General features: G+C 49.5%; 1 protein-coding gene across 2 annotated transcripts in view; it reads right to left on the bottom strand.

Moving 5' to 3' along the window:
• Positions 1-17,802, bottom strand: part of LOC138661540 (class I histocompatibility antigen, F10 alpha chain-like) — a 203,616-nt gene that overhangs the window by 136,541 nt on the left and 49,273 nt on the right. Inside the window, exon 1 of one of the 2 annotated variants that reach the window (XM_069746339.1) lies at positions 9,242-9,399. The exons of the other annotated variant lie outside the window; for it this stretch is intronic. Coding sequence (XP_069602440.1) covers positions 9,242-9,299 — 58 coding nt within the window. The 5' untranslated portion in view covers positions 9,300-9,399. Of the gene's footprint in view, positions 1-9,241; positions 9,400-17,802 lie in introns of those variants that run through there. 2 annotated transcript variants of the gene reach the window in all.

Genomic DNA, 17,802 nt, shown 5'->3' with positions numbered 1-17,802 from the left:
CGCTTAGTTACCCGATGTTTACCCTGGTTACAAGCGAACGCATCGCTGGATCGCATCGCTAGATCGGTGTCACACACACCGATCTAGCGATGACAGCGGGAGATCCAGCGATGAAAGAAAGTTCCAAACGATCTGCTACGACGTACGATTCTCAGCAGGATCCCTGATCGCTGCTGCGTGTCAGACACAGCAATATCGTAACGATATCGCTGGACGAATCGTACCGTCGTAGCGATCGAAATGGTATAGTGTGACGGTACCCTAAAGGTACTGTCACACTAGACGATATCGCTAGCGATCCGTGACGTTGCAGCGTCCTCGCTAGCGATATCGTCCAGTGTGACAGGCAGCAGCGATCAGGCCCCTGCTGGGAGATCGCTGGTCGGGGAAGAAAGTCCAGAACTTTATTTCGTCGCTGGACTCCCCGCAGACATCGCTGAATCGGCGTGTGTGACACCGATTCAGCGATGTCTTCACTGGTAACCAGGGTAAACATCGGGTAACTAAGCGCAGGGCCGCGCTTAGTAACCTGCTGTTTACCCTGGTTACCAGCGTAAAAAAACAAACAGTACATACTTACATTCAGCTGTCTGTCCCTTGCCGTCTGGTTCCTGCCTTGACTGCTGGCCATAAAGTGAAAGCAGAGCACAGCCACAGCGGTGAGTCACCGCTGTGTGACTCACCGCTGTGCTGTGCTTTCACTTTCACTTTACGGCCAGCAGTCAGTGCAGGAACCAGACGGCAAGGGACAGACAGCTGAATGTAAGTATGTACTGTTTGTTTTTTTACGCTGGTAACCAGGGTAAACATCGGGTTACTAAGCGCGGCCCTGCGCTTAGTTACCCGATGTTTACCCTGGTTACCGGGGACCTCGGGATCGTTGGTCGCTGGAGAGCTGTCTGTGTGACAGCTCTCCAGCGACCAAACAGCGACGCTGCAGCGATCCGGATCGTTGTCGGTATCGCTGCAGCGTCGCTAAGTGTGACGGTACCTTAAGTCTATGTAGTATGTACATTTGACTAGCCACCTGCTGTGAGGAAGAATGGCTATTCTTTCACTAGTGATGTTGACAAAGCTTAATTACATTATAGCTTAGGGCTGCAAGTATTGGGGGAAGGAGACATTGTTACAGGTGAACTCCCAGCACAAGAAAATACATAAATTAACATCCACGTCTGTTATTATGCCTAAACCTTCTTTCCTCCAGACGTAGAGGATGCCCCCTTGTCCCTGTCTCAGGTCTATGATTAAAAAGATCATCAGAAAGGTCTTTGTACTGTCCCCTCATATATTTATACATTAAAATAAGATCACCTCTTAGCCTTCATTTTTCCAAACTAAATAGCCCCAAGTGTAATAACCTATCTTGGTATTGCAGACCCTCTCCCCCCCCCCCCCCTAGTCCTCTAATAACCTTGGTCGCTCTTCTCTGCACCCGTTCTAGTTCAGCTATGTCTTTCTTATACACCGGAGACCAGAACTGTGCACAGTATTCTAAGTGTGGTCGAACTAGTGACTTGTATAAAGGTAAAATTATGTTCACCTCATGAGCATCTATGCCTCTTTTAATGCATCCCATTATTTTATTTGCCTTTGTAGCAGCTGCCTGACACTGGCCACTAAATGTGAGTTTGTCATCCACCCATACACCCAGGTCTTTTTCATTGATGGTTTTGCCCAGAGTTTTAGAATTAAGCACATAATTATACATCTTATTACTTCTACGCAAGTGCATGACCTTACATTTATCCCCATTAAAGCTCATTTGCCATTTATCAGCCCAAGCTTCTAGTTTACATAAATCATCCTGCAATATAAAATTGTCCTCCTCTGTATTGATTACCCTGCAGAGTTTAGTGTCATCTGCAAATATTGAAATTCTGTTCTGAATGCCCCCTACAAGGTCATTAATAAATGTTAAAAAGAAGAGGGCCCAATACTGACCCCTTTGGTACCCCACTGCTAACCGCGACCCAGTCCGAGTGTGCTCCATTAATAACCACCCTTTGTTTCCTATCCCTGAGCCAGCTCTTAACCCACTTACACATATTTTCCCCTATCCCCATTATTCTCATTTTATGTATCAACCTTTTGTGTGGCACCGTGTCAAAAGCTTTTGAAAAGTCCATATACACTACGTCCACTGGGTTCCCTTGGTCCAGTCCGGAACTTACCTCTTCATAGAAGCTGATCAAATTAGTCTGACCTGAACGGTCCCTAGTAAGCCCGTACTGATACTGGTTTATGAGGTTATTCCTCTTCAGATACTCCAGCATAGCATCCCTTAGAATGCCCTCCAGGATTTTACCCACAGTAGAGGTTAAGCTTACTGGCCTATAATTTCCGAGTTCAGTTTTTGTCCACTTTTTAAATATTGGCACCACATTTGCTATACGCCAGTCCTGTGGCACAGACCCTGTTATTATGGAGTCTTTAAAGATTAAAAATAATGTCTATCAATCAATGACTGTACTTAATTCCTGCAGTACTCGAGGGTGTATCCCATCCCAGCCCGGAGATTTGTCAATTTTAGTGATTTTTAGATGCTGCCGTACTTCCTGCTGGGTTAAGCAGGTGACACTTAATGGGGAATTTTTGTTATCACTGATCATATTGTCTGCCATGGAATTTCCATGTGTAAATACTGAGGGAAAAAAAAGTTATTTAGCATATTGGCTTTTTCCTCAGCCTCATCCACCATTTCACCCAGACTATTTTTAAGGGGGCCAACACTATTATTTTTTAGTTTCTGACTATTTATGTAGTAAAGAATATTTTGGGATTATTTTTAATCTCTCTGGCAAGGAGTCTCTCTGTCTCAATCTTTGCTGCCTTGATTTGCTTTTTACAGAATTTATTTAATTTTTTGTATTTATTTAATGCCTCATCACTACCTGCTTCCTTTAATTCTTTAAATGCTTTCTTTTTGTCCCTTATTGCGCACCTTACAGCTCTATTTAGCCATATTGGTTTCCTCCTATTTCTAGTATGTTTATACGGTATATACTGTGCACAGGTCCTATCCAGGATGCTAATAAACGTCTCCTATTTTCTTTGTGTATTTTTATGTCTCAGGATATCGTCCCAGTTAATTGCACCAAGATCCTCTCTCATCCGTTGGAAATTTGCCCTCCTGAAGTTTAGTGTCCTTGTAACCCCTCTACTACACATCTTATTAAAGGATACATGAAAACTTATTATTTTGTGATCACTATTCCCCAAGTGACCCCCAACCCTTACATTTGCTATGCGGTCTGGCCTGTTGGTTAATATTAGGTCTAGCAGTGCCCCCTTCTTGTTGGGTCCTGAACCAGTTGTCAGAGGTAATTGTCTCTCATAGTTGTCAAAAACTGATTACCTTTGCTGGAACTGCAGGTTTCTGTTCCCCAATCTATTTCAGGGTAGTTGAAGTCCCCCATAATAATAATAATAATAATAATAATTTTTATTTATATAGCGCCAACATATTCCGCAGCGCTTTACAAATTATAGAGGGGACTTGTACAGACAATAGACATTACAGCATAACAGAAATACAGTTCAAAACAGATACCAGGAGGAGTGAGGGCCCTGCTCGCAAGCTTACAAACTATGGGGAAAAGGGGAGACACGAGAGGTGGATGGTAACAATTGCTTTAGTTATTCGGACCTTCTCCTTGAGTCACAGCTTCATCTATTTGCTTTATGAGGATATTCTCCATTGCTTCCATTATTTTTGGAGACTTATAACAAACCCCTATCAATAATTTATTATTCCCCCCCCTCCCTTATCTCCTCCCACAGGGACTCTACATTTTCATTAGATTCACCTATATTATCACGCAGGATGGGTTTTAAGGACGATTTTACATACAGACACACCCCTCCCCCTCGCTTATCTGTTCGGTCATTTCTGAACAGACTATAGCCCTGCAAGTTAACAGCCCAGTCATGGCTCTCATCCAGCCATGTTTCAGATATCCCCACCATGTCATAATTATGCTCCATTAATTCTAATTCATCCATTTTGTTGGCGAGGCTTCTGGCATTAGTATATATGCACTTGATGTTCGTCTCTGTACCTCTATTCTTTCTTAAATTATTAACTGTTCTAACCCCACCCCCCATGCCACCGCCAACTTCCTTATTTGTGCCCAGGTCACTATCTGCCCTATCTTCCCCTCCTATAAAATGAATACCCTCCCCCCCAATCACTAGTTTAAACACTCCTCCAACCTTCTAGCCATATTCTCCCCCAGCACAGCTGCACCTTCCCCATTGAGGTGCAGCCCGTCCCTAGCGTAGAGCCTGTAGCCAACTGAGAAGTCGGCCCAGTTCTGCAGGAACCCAAACCCCTCCTTCCTACACCAATTCCTGAGCCACTTATTAACCTCCCTAATCTCCCGTTGCCTCTCTGGCGTGGCACGTGGTACCGGCAGTATTTCGGAAAATACTACGTTGGAGGTCCTTGCTTTAAGCTTGCAGCCTAATTCCCTGAAATCGTTTTTAAGGACCTTCCACCTACCTCTAACTTTGTCATTTGTGCCAATGTGCACCATGACCGCTGGGTCCTCACCAGCCCCTCCCAATAATCTGTCCACCCGATCAGCGATGTGTCGGACTCGAGCGCCAGGTAGGCAGCACACCGTTCGACGATCCCTGTCTTTGTGACAGATTGCCCTATCTGTTCCCCTAATAATTGAGTCCCCCACTACCAGCACCTGTCTGGCCTGCCCTGCTCTCCTATTTCCCTCCTTACTGGAGCAGTCACTCCTCCGGCTTTCAGAGGACATGCCTGGCTGCAGCAGTGCTACCCCTGTACCGGCACCCCCCTCATCTGCCAACTTAGCAAACTTATTGGGGTGTTCCAGATCAGGACTAGCCTCCCTGGCACTCTTCCCTCTACCCCGCTTCCTAACGGTCACCCAGCTTGCTACTTCACCGTCCTGCAGCTCCATCCTACCATCCCCCCCCTCATCTGTCCCATTGAGCGTCTGCTCCGTGAGCAGAAGACTCCTCTCCATGTTGTCTATGGATCTCAGTGTTGCCAGCTGCACATTTAGATTCAGAATCTGGGTTTCCAAATGCACAACGTGCTCACATCTCGCACAGCAGTGTGCACCCTCGACCGGCTGCTCAAGGACTGCATACATGTGGCAAGATGTGCACTGGATGGCATTAATAATCGTGGAGCACATTTCCTAATGGGGATTGCACCAGGCAGAAACGTTAAATAAAATATAAACGCAAAGTATCAATAAAATACAGACAGCAATTCAGTAATTCCTCCCTTGGAAACTCCCTGAATCCAAAGTCACTGAATCACAAGTCACACTTACCGCCGTCCACACTTACGCTCAGGTCACACTCAGCTCGTTCACACTCGCTAAGCTGAAGATTTATTTTTTTCTTCCCCTCAGCAGCAATCCACCTTGCTGTTCAATGCACTTCCAGTTGGACAAATCAACTCTGCCTCCAAACTCCGTCTAGTCGAACCTCGTATTGCAAAGCACAATTCACTTTGCCTCCATCTATGAGAGTTACTTGAATTCCACCAATCTCTAGTTGCTTCCAGAATCGCAGCCTTATTGTATGCTAAGAGTTTAGGAGTCACCCAACGTAGAAGTGCAAAAATGGTATTGTAAGCTACCCGTGGTTTCATCTTATCCCAGATACATTTCCCCACTAGAAATTGGTGTTTGCCAATTAGTTTCATTGGAAGTTTCATGGGGACACATCTAAAAAAAATAGATAACATTTTTGGAAGGAAAATCATCTTGAAAGCCGGTATTCTGGCCATCCAAAATATGTGAAGGGAGGCATAGATATCCAAATCTAAACTTAAAGACGTCTAGAGAGAATCAAAGTACTTTTGTAAAATAAAATGAGGCCGTCAATAACATACCCAGATATGAGAGACCCTCATCAAGGAGAACAGTTTTTACAAACAGTTTCTTATTTGGAGGGGAACTAAAAATGGGAAAAATCACGTATTTAGAAGTGTTCAATTCGTAATAAGAAATATTAGCGAAATAATTTAAAGAGTCCATGACTGCACACAGACACCTCAATATTTGTACATATTATAATTGCATCGGTAGCATATGAACCGATAACATGGTTGACAGACCCTACTTTTAAGAGCCGAGATCTCTCCATTTGGATGTATTGTCTCCGCCAGGTGCTCCACAACTAAAGAAAAAAAATGATTGGTGAAAGTGGGTATTCCTGCCGGGTACCTTTAGTAATAGAAAAATTCCGAGACCTAAAACCCGAGGCCAAGACTGTTACATTAGGACTAGAGTATGAGTGTTATGAGTGTTCCTCATAATTGCAGATTTTATAGGGCCCAAAAAAACAAATCTGGAGAAGATCTTATCCAGATAACCCCAGTGTACCCTGTGAAAGGCCTTCTCAGCATCCAATGACAGGAGTACACTGGGCCCTAGACAATTCCACAACTCTAATAAAGTCAGTCAACCTCCATGTGACGTCTTTAGCCGGCTGTCCGGTTACAACAACGACTTGGTTGGGGGAAAATAATAAGGGAAAAATTGTGAATCCTGGATGCAAGAAGTTTAGAGAAAAAACCTTTACATCACCATTCAATAAAAGATATGGGCCTGACATTGGCTGGATTAGTAAGGGCTTTTCCCGGCTCAGGGAGAGTGGTGATCGTGGCTTCCACTCCTGAGGGAGCAATAAATTCTGAAGATTGCCAAAAATGAAAAGTCCTGAGTAAATAGGGGCTAAATTCCATGAGAAATAGCGGTAATACTCGTTTGATAAGCCATCTGGACCCGGAGCTAAATTACATTTTGTCTATTTAATGACATTTTGAATCTCCTATAAAGTAAAAGGGGCAAAAAGAAAAATCAGATTCTTCAGAGATTCTTGGAAGTTTTAATTCATTTAAATAAGCCTGAATATTCTAAGAAGTCGGTCGGATCTTTTTCAAATAAGAGAGAAACTGACGACTGATTAACTGATCCGCTTTCCAGAACCTTCAGTGTTAAAGAAATGGATCCAGTTTAAATCAGTATTTTTAAGCTGGACCAAAAAAAAAGCAAAAAAAACAGTTGCGTCTCTGGGATTCGCTTTAACGGATGAAACTGGATGTGTGATGTAGAAGAAAAGAGAAAATAAATCTTCATGTTTTAAAAATGATAAGTGACTTTCAGTCAAAATCTCCCCGTCCTGATCACATCCAGTGAGCGCTCCCCGCCCTGTGTGAGGAGCCGCGGACTGTACTGTGGTTTCTCCATCTACATTTCATATTGTTCTCATCTCAGTGTAACTGTCTACTCACAACATAGAGAAGGACGGCAAGAGGAAGACTGCTGTGTACAGGGCGTAACGGACACTCCACCGCGTGCAGGGCGTAACAGACGCTCCACCGTGTGCAGGGCGTAACGTGCGCTCCCCGCATACAGGGTGTAACGGACGTTCTACCGCGTGCAGGGCGTAACGGACGCTCCACCGCGTGCAGGGCGTAACGGACGTTCCACCGCGTGCAGGGCGTAACGGACGCTCCACCGCTTGCAGGGCGTAACGGACGCTCCACCGCGTGCAGGGTGTAACGTGTGGTCCCCCGCATGCAGGGTGTAACGTACGCTTCCCCGCGTGCAGGGCGTAACGTATGCTCCCCTGCGAGCAGTGCGTAACGTACGCTCCCCCGCATGCAGTGTATAAGGTACGCTGTGCTCTGTACACTGTCACGGGAAGGTGTTAGTTGGGGGTGATGCCGGGGGAGGGGCCTCAGTTAGTCAGGGGTGAAAGCAAAAATGAGGGAATGGGGTCATTGTTCATCCCGAAGTGACTTAGCCCCCTCCCCTAACTAAAGACCCCCCACTTACAATCACTGTTGGGTCGGCAGGGGGCCATCAGTCTAATCTACATTGTTGCTGTACCGGGGGCCGTCCATCTCCCTTTGCTCCTTACACTGCATCTGTGATAGTGCGGGGGGAGCGCTTTATGAGGAGAAGAAGAGACAAAAAAAAGCTAACACTGATTGGCTGCAGCAGAGCAGTGATCTGTTCCTTACAAATAGTGATCTGCAGTCACCAGTAGATGAGCGTCATCATTGTGATCAGTGAGTGTGCACTGCCCGCCCGGGTTGTCTAACGCTGGAAGGAGTAGTGACGCCCGGCTCGCGGCTCCTCCTCATTATGCTGTTACATCCTGATGGTTTATGTCACCGCTACTTGTAGAGTTAGACAACCCGGGAGAGCGCTGTACGCATTACTTATCTTTGTTGTGTCTGCAGGTGCCAGTGCCTGGGTCCACCAGAGAATCCTCCAGTGGGCCAGTCCGAACCTGAAGGGGTGGAAGGTCACGCCCCCATAGAAGACTCTGATTAAAGGACAGTTGGCCTGTGAGCAGAGATTTCACATATTACTCTCCTAAAGCAACAAATGTGAATATCTTTGCAGTGGAGCAACACAGAGCAAAACGGAAAAGAGCAGCAGAATCAGGGGAACTCAGGGATTTTTGCAAAGTGTTTAATGCAATTTTTCTGATCAAGTGACAGATCCTCTTTAATTCTTACAAGTAAATAATCTATATTTCAGTTTATTAGTCTGTGAACTGATATACTGACCGGGTTTTTGTCAGGACTAATGATCGTGAACACTCATTCCTGACTATGTAAAATTCAGCGATAACCCCAACAAATCAGCAAAACACATTGCAGATCGGATCATTTATGTCAGCGGAAATATCGGCAGCTCATCGGCCGGTGTAAACAGGTGATGGCGGAGATACCATGATACGGTGTGGGGACACGACCATCATATTAGCAATTATTCTGTCCCCATCTTCGTTCGTCAGTCATTGTCTTATATTTAGTTGGTCGGTGCTCGTTAAGGTGCGGACTGACCGACAATCAGCGCGTCTGACTCACAGTCTCAGGAGACCAGATGTTCTCTATGTGTCTCCTCATTATCCAACTATACAGACGGGTGGTCTCCACCCATCACCAGGGACAGCCGGACGTCACAAGGAAAATACAATATTTCTCCACCATCGCTGCGATAATCTGATTATATCACAATCCAGGAATAGATCTGTGAGCGAGGGACATATTGGCTTCTGTGGTTTCAGGTGTCAGGATTCTGTGAAACCACAGATATGTAATAAGAACCTAAAGTCTGGATATACAGCGGGTGAAATAAGTATTGAACACGTCACCAATTAAAAAACTAAAACACACTATAAATAAGACGTAATAATAACCTGTAATATAAGGTACAATCATACTCACCAGAACACACTGCAGACACACAGAGGAGCAGCACAATAAGGGGGGACATCCTCCTCATCCTGCCCTGATATATGACGGGACCCCGAGAACAAGACGTAACTTCACCTGAGACCCGAAACACGACTGTCACAGTATCACAGGCACTGTGCACCGGAGGGCGGAGCCCAGCTCTGATTGGACGGGAGATACAGCTTCCTCCAATAGGAAAATTAATCTGTAGATGATCAGCAGTTACCGGGCAGAGGGAGGCTGGAGAGGTTAGACGCCGGAGAAAGCGAAAGTGCGAGCCGGAGAATTTCTAGAAATAACGAAGATTCATAGAAAACTTGTGAGATAAAGTCACGACCGGAAGTGTCGGCACCCTGGAAATTGTTCCAGAAAATTTAATATTTCTCCCAGAAAATTGCAACAACACACACACACACAAAAAAGCAAATTGGACATAATTTCACAGAAAACCCCCAAAATGGGCCGGACACAATTGTTGTCTCCCTCAACTTAATATTTAGTTGCCCCCTTTGGAATAAATAACTGCGATCAGTCGCTTCCTATAACCGTCCACAAGCTTCTTACCTCTCACACAGAATTTCGGACTCTTCTTTTGGACTCTGCTCCCGGTCTCTGATACCTGAAGGCGTCTGCTCCCAACAGTGATAAATTCAGAGACTGAGGCCACGTCTCCCCTTATTATCTGGGTTCAGGTGGGATTTTCACATCGTCCTCACCTGTTACTTGCCACAAGGAGCCAGGAATGAGCATCACACGTCTGAAACAAAGTGGTTGACCCAGAATTGTGGAAAGGTATAATATGTGTACGGCCCATTTATGTGATTTTGTGTGAAATTATGTCCAATCTGCCTCCCCCCCCCCCCCCCCCCCTCTGTTTTTTTATATTATTCCAATGCGCAGAAAGGAAATAAACGTCTGTATAACAAAACATGTGTAATTGCAACAATTTTCTGGTAAAAAAATTCAAGGGTGCCGAAACTTTCCACCATGATTGTATCAGATAAGTTGCATCATATGACGAGAACGAGGGGAGAAGACATGAAGAGCTGCCAGATAATCCTGGTAATGAGGTTATACACGATCCAGAACCGAGCTAAATGCAGAATCAAGCGAAATATAAAGATACGGAACCAGGACCAAGCGAAATATAAAGATACGGAACCAGGACCGAGCGAAATATAAAGATACGGAACCAAAACCGAGCTAAATGTAGAGATACAGAGCCAGAACCGAGCTAAATGTAGAGATACAGAACCAGGATCAAGCGAAATGTAGAGATACGGAGCCAGAACCGAGCTAAATGGGTACAAGGTTATACTGCCCCCTACTGGGCGGAGGGGAGACAAGAGCTGATATACAGGAGACAGCAGTCACACAACAGAGTACAGGGTTATACTGCCCCCTGCTGGGCGGAGAGGAGACAGGAGCTGATATACAGGAGACAGCAATCACACAGTAGAGTACAGGGTTACACTGCCCCCTGCTGGGCGGAGAGGAGACAGGGGCTGATATACAGGAGACAGCAGTCACACAATAGAGCACAGGGTTATACTGCCCCCTGCTGGGCGGAGAGGAGACAGGAGCTGATATACAGGAGACAGCAGTCACACAATAGAGCACAGGGTTATACTGCCCCCTGCTGGGCGGAGAGGAGACAGGAGCTGATATACAGGAGACAGCAGTCACACAACAGAGTACAGGGTTATACTGCCCCCTGCTGGGCGGAGAGGAGACAGGGGCTGATATACAGGAGACAGCAGTCACACAGCAGAGTACAGGGTTATACTGCCCCCTGCTGGGCGGAGGGGAGACAAGAGCTGATATACAGGAGACAGCAGTCACACAACAGAGTACAGGGTTATACTGCCCCCTGCTGGGCGGAGAGGAGACAGGGGCTGATATACAGGAGACAGCAGTCACACAGCAGAGTACAGGGTTATACTGCCCCCTGCTGGGCGGAGAGGAGACAGGAGCTGATATACAGGAGACAGCAGTCACACAATAGAGCACAGGGTTATACTGCCCCCTGCTGGGCGGAGAGGAGACAGGGGCTGATATACAGGAGACAGCAGTCACACAGCAGAGTACAGGGTTATACTGCCCCCTGCTGGGCGGAGAGGAGACAGGAGCTGATATACAGGACACAGCAGTCACACAACAGAGTACAGCGTTATACTGCCCCCTGCTGGGCGGAGAGGAGACAGGGGCTGATATACAGGAGACAGCCGTCACACAACAGAGTACAGGGTTATACTGCCCCCTGCTGGGCGGAGAGGAGACAGGAGCTGATATACAGGACACAGCAGTCACACAACAGAGTACAGGGTTATACTGCCCCCTGCTGGGCGGAGAGGAGACAGGAGCTGATATACAGGACACAGCAGTCACACAACAGAGTACAGCGTTATACTGCCCCCTGCTGGGCGGAGAGGAGACAGGGGCTGATATACAGGAGACAGCCGTCACACAACAGAGTACAGGGTTATACTGCCCCCTGCTGGGCGGAGAGGAGACAGGGGCTGATATACAGGACACAGCAGTCATATAACAGAGTACAGGGTTATACTGCCCCCTGCTGGGCGGAGAGGAGACAGGAGCTGATATACTGGACACAGCAGTCACACAACAGAGTACAGGGTTATACTGCCCCCTGCTGGGCGGAGAGGAGACAGGAGCTGATATACTGGACACAGCAGTCACACAACAGAGTACAGGGTTATACTGCCCCCTGCTGGGCGGAGAGGAGACAGGAGCTGATATACTGGACACAGCAGTCACACAACAGAGTACAGGGTTATACTGCCCCCTGCTGGGCGGAGAGGAGACAGGAGCTGATATACTGGACACAGCAGTCACACAACAGAGTACAGGGTTATACTGCCCCCTGGTGGGCGGAGAGGAGACAGGAGCTGATATACAGGACACAGCAGTCACACAACAGAGTACAGGGTTATACTGCCCCCTGCTGGGCGGAGAGGAGACAGGAGCTGATATACAGGACACAGCAGTCACACAACAGAGTACAGGGTTATACTGCCCCCTGCTGGGCGGAGAGGAGACAGGAGCTGATATACTGGACACAGCAGTCACACAACAGAGTACAGGGTTATACTGCCCCCTGCTGGGCGGAGAGGAGACAGGAGCTGATATACAGGACACGGAAGTCACACAACAGAGTACAGGGTTATACTGCCCCCTGCTGGGCGGAGAGGGGACAGGAGCTGATATACTGGACACAGCAGTCACACAACAGAGTACAGGGTTATACTGCCCCCTGCTGGGCGGAGAGGAGACAGGAGCTGATATACAGGAGGCAGCAATCACACAACAGAGTACAGGGTTATACTGCCGCCTGCTGGGCGGAGAGGAGACAGGAGCTGATATACAGGACACAGCAGTCACACAACAGAGTACAGGGTTATACTGCCCCCTGCTGGGCGGAGAGGAGACAGGGGCTGATATACAGGAGACAGCAGTCACACAACAGAGTACAGGGTTATACTGCCCCCTGCTGGGCGGAGAGGAGACAGGAGCTGATATACAGGAGACAGCAGTCACACAACAGAGTACAGGGTTATACTGCCCCCTGCTGGGCGGAGAGGAGACAGGGGCTGATATACAGGAGACAGCAGTCACACAACAGAGTACAGGGTTATACTGCCCCCTGCTGGGCGGAGAGGAGACAGGGGCTGATATACAGGAGACAGCAGTCACACAACAGAGTACAGGGTTATACTGCCCCCTGCTGGATGGAGAGGAGACAGGAGCTGATATACAGAAGACAGCAGTCACACAACAGAGTACAGGGTTATACTGCCCCCTGCTGGGCGGAGAGGAGACAGGAGCTGATATACAGGAGACAGCAGTCACACAACAGAGTACAGGGTTATACTGCCCCCTGCTGGGCGGAGAGGAGACAGGGGCTGATATACAGGAGACAGCAGTCACACAACAGAGCACAGGGTTATACTGCCCCCTGCTGGGCGGAGAGGAGACAGGGGCTGATATACAGGAGACAGCAGTCACACAGCAGAGTACAGGATTATACTGCCCCCTGCTGGGCGGAGAGGAGACAGGGGCTGATATACAGGAGACAGCAGTCACACAACAGAGCACAGGGTTATACTGCCCCCTGCTGGGCGGAGAGGAGACAGGAGCTGATATACAGGAGACAGCAGTCACACACATAGTACAGGGTTATACTGCCCCCTGCTGGGCGGAGAGGAGACAGGGGCTGATATACAGGAGACAGCAGTCACACAACAGAGCACAGGGTTATACTGCCCCCTGCTGGGAGGAGAGGAGACAGGAGCTGATATACAGGACACAGCAGTCACACAACAGAGTACAGGGTTATACTGCCCCCTACTGGGCGGAGAGGAGACAGGAGCTGATATACAGGAGACAGCAATCACACAACAGAGTACAGGGTTATACTGCCCCCTGCTGGGCAGAGAGGAGACAGGAGCTGATATACAGGAGACAGCAGTCACACAGCAGAGTACAGGGTTATACTGCCCCCTGCTGGGCGGAGAGGGGACAGGGGCTGATATACAGGAGACAGCGGTCACACAACAGAGTACAGGGTTATACTGCCCCCTGCTGGACGGAGAGGAGACAGGGGCTGATATACAGGAGACAGCAGTCACACAGCAGAGTACAGGGTTATACTGCCCCCTGCTGGGCAGAGAGGAGACAGGAGCTGATATACAGGACACAGCAGTCACACAACAGAGTACAGGGTTATACTGCCCCCTGCTGGGCAGAGAGGAGACAGGAGCTGATATACAGGAGACAGCAGTCACACAGCAGAGTACAGGGTTATACTGCCCCCTGCTGGGCGGAGAGGGGACAGGGGCTGATATACAGGAGACAGCGGTCACACAACAGAGCACAGGGTTATACTGCCCCCTGCTGGGCGGAGAGGAGACAGGGGCTGATATACAGGAGACAGCAGTCACACAACAGAGCACAGGGTTATACTGCCCCCTGCTGGACGGAGAGGAGACAGGGGCTGATATACAGGAGACAGCAGTCACACAGCAGAGTACAGGGTTATACTGCCCCCTGCTGGGCGGAGAGGAGACAGGGGCTGATATACAGGAGACAGCAGTCACACAACAGAGCACAGGGTTATACTGCCCCCTGCTGGACGGAGAGGAGACAGGGGCTGATATACAGGAGACAGCAGTCACACAGCAGAGTACAGGGTTATACTGCCCCCTGCTGGGCGGAGAGGAGACAGGAGCTGATATACAGGAGACAGCAGTCACACAACAGAGCACAGGGTTATACTGCCCCCTGCTGGGCGGAGAGGAGACAGGGGCTGATATACAGGAGACAGCAGTCACACAGCAGAGTACAGGGTTATACTGCCCCCTGCTGGGCAGAGAGGAGACAGGAGCTGATATACAGGACACAGCAGTCACACAACAGAGTACAGGGTTATACTGCCCCCTGCTGGGCAGAGAGGAGACAGGGGCTGATATACAGGAGACAGCAGTCACACAACAGAGTACAGGGTTATACTGCCCCCTGCTGGGCGGAGAGGAGACAGGGGCTGATATACAGGAGGCAGCAGTCACACAGCAGAGTACAGGGTTATACTGCCCCCTGCTGGGCGGAGAGGGGACAGGAGCTGATATACAGGAGACAGCAGTCACACAGCAGAGTACAGGGTTATACTGCCCCCTGCTGGGCGGAGAGGGGACAGGAGCTGATATACAGGAGACAGCAGTCACACAACAGAGTACAGGGTTATACTGCCCCCTGCTGGGCAGAGAGGAGACAGGAGCTGATATACAGGAGACAGCAGTCACACAGCAGAGTACAGGGTTATACTGCCCCCTGCTGGGCGGAGAGGGGACAGGAGCTGATATACAGGAGACAGCAGTCACACAACAGAGCACAGGGTTATACTGCCCCCTGCTGGGCGGAGAGGGGACAGGAGCTGATATACAGGAGACAGCAGTCACACAACAGAGTACAGGGTTATACTGCCCCCTGCTGGGCAGAGAGGAGACAGGAGCTGATATACAGGAGGCAGCAGTCACACAACAGAGTACAGGGTTATACTGCCCCCTGCTGGGCAGAGAGGAGACAGGGGCTGATATACAGGAGGCAGCAGTCACACAACAGAGTACAGGGTTATACTGCCCCCTGCTGGGCAGAGAGGAGACAGGAGCTGATATACAGGACACAGCAGTCACACAACAGAGTACAGGGTTATACTGCCCCCTGCTGGGCAGAGAGGAGACAGGGGCTGATATACAGGAGACAGCAGTCACACAACAGAGTACAGGGTTATACTGCCCCCTGCTGGGCAGAGAGGAGACAGGAGCTGATATACAGGAGACAGCAGTCACACAGCAGAGTACAGGGTTATACTGCCCCCTGCTGGGCGGAGAGGGGACAGGAGCTGATATACAGGAGACAGCAGTCACACAACAGAGTACAGGGTTATACTGCCCCCTGCTGGGCGGAGAGGGGACAGGAGCTGATATACAGGAGACAGCAGTCACACAACAGAGTACAGGGTTATACTGCCCCCTGCTGGGCAGAGAGGAGACAGGAGCTGATATACAGGAGACAGCAGTCACACAGCAGAGTACAGGGTTATACTGCCCCCTGCTGGGCGGAGAGGGGACAGGAGCTGATATACAGGAGACAGCAGTCACACAACAGAGCACAGGGTTATACTGCCCCCTGCTGGGCGGAGAGGGGACAGGAGCTGATATACAGGAGACAGCAGTCACACAACAGAGTACAGGGTTATACTGCCCCCTGCTGGGCAGAGAGGAGACAGGAGCTGATATACAGGACACAGCAGTCACACAACAGAGTACAGGGTTATACTGCCCCCTGCTGGGCGGAGAGGAGAAAGGGGCTGATATACAGGAGACAGCAGTCACACAACAGAGTACAGGGTTATACTGCCCCCTGCTGGGCAGAGAGGAGACAGGAGCTGATATACAGGAGACAGCAGTCACACAACAGAGTACAGGGTTATACTGCCCCCTGCTGGGCGGAGAGGAGACAGGGGCTGATATACAGGAGACAGCAGTCACACAACAGAGCACAGGGTTATACTGCCCCCTGCTGGGCGGAGGGGAGACAGGGGCTGATATACAGGAGGCAGCAGTCACACAACAGAGTACAGGGTTATACTGCCCCCTGCTGGGCGGAGAGGAGACAGGGGCTGATATACAGGAGAGAGCAATCACACAACAGAGTACAGGGTTATACTGCCCCCTGCTGGGCGGAGAGGAGACAGGGGCTGATATACAGGACACAGCAGTCACACAACAGAGTACAGGGTTATACTGCCCCCTGCTGGACGGAGAGCAGACAGGGGCTGATATACAGGAGACAGCAGTCACACAGCAGAGTACAGGGTTATACTGCCCCCTGCTGGGCGGAGAGGAGACAGGAGCTGATATACAGGAGACAGCAGTCACACAACAGAGTACAGGGTTATACTGCCCCCTGCTGGGCGGAGAGGAGACAGGGGCTGATATACAGGAGACAGCAGTCACACAACAGAGTACAGGGTTATACTGCCCCCTGCTGGGCGGAGGGGAGACAGGAGCTGATATACAGGAGACAGCAGTCACACAACAGAGTACAGTGTTATACTGCCCCCTGCTGGGCGGAGAGGAGACAGGGGCTGATATACAGGAGGCAGCAGTCACACAACAGAGTACAGGGTTATACTGCCCCCTGCTGGGCGGAGAGGAGACAGGGGCTGATATACAGGAGGCAGCAGTCACACAACAGAGTACAGGGTTATACTGCCCCCTGCTGGGCGGAGAGGAGACAGGGGCTGATATACAGGAGGCAGCAGTCACACAACAGAGTACAGGGTTATACTGCCCCCTGCTGGGCAGAGAGGAGACAGGGGCTGATATACAGGAGACAGCAGTCACACAACAGAGTACAGGGTTATACTGCCCCCTGCTGGGCGGAGAGGAGACAGGGGCTGATATACAGGAGACAGCAGTCACACAACAGAGTACAGGGTTATACTGCCCCCTGCTGGGCAGAGAGGAGACAGGGGCTGATATACAGGAGACAGCAGTCACACAACAGAGTACAGGATTATACTGCCCCCTGCTGGGCAGAGAGGAGACAGGGGCTGATATACAGGAGAGAGCAATCACACAACAGAGTACAGGGTTATACTGCCCCCTGCTGGGCAGAGAGGAGACAGGGGCTGATATACAGAAGACAGCAGTCACACAACAGAGTACAGGGTTATACTGCCCCCTGCTGGGCGGAGAGGAGACAGGGGCTGATATACAGGAGACAGCAGTCACACAACAGAGTACAGGGTTATACTGCCCCCTGCTGGGCGGAGAGGAGACAGGGGCTGATATACAGAAGACAGCAGTCACACAACAGAGTACAGGATTATACTGCCCCCTGCTGGGCAGAGAGGAGACAGGGGCTGATATACAGAAGACAGCAGTCACACAACAGAGTACAGGGTTATACTGCCCCCTGCTGGGCGGAGAGGAGACAGGGGCTGATATACAGGAGGCAGCAGTCACACA

The sequence above is a fragment of the Ranitomeya imitator genome, chromosome 2, assembly GCF_032444005.1.
Source record: "Ranitomeya imitator isolate aRanImi1 chromosome 2, aRanImi1.pri, whole genome shotgun sequence".
NCBI lineage: Eukaryota > Metazoa > Chordata > Amphibia > Anura > Dendrobatidae > Ranitomeya > Ranitomeya imitator.
Note: the sequence above shows the minus strand (reverse complement) of the source record. Positions and strands in the feature narration are given on the sequence as shown.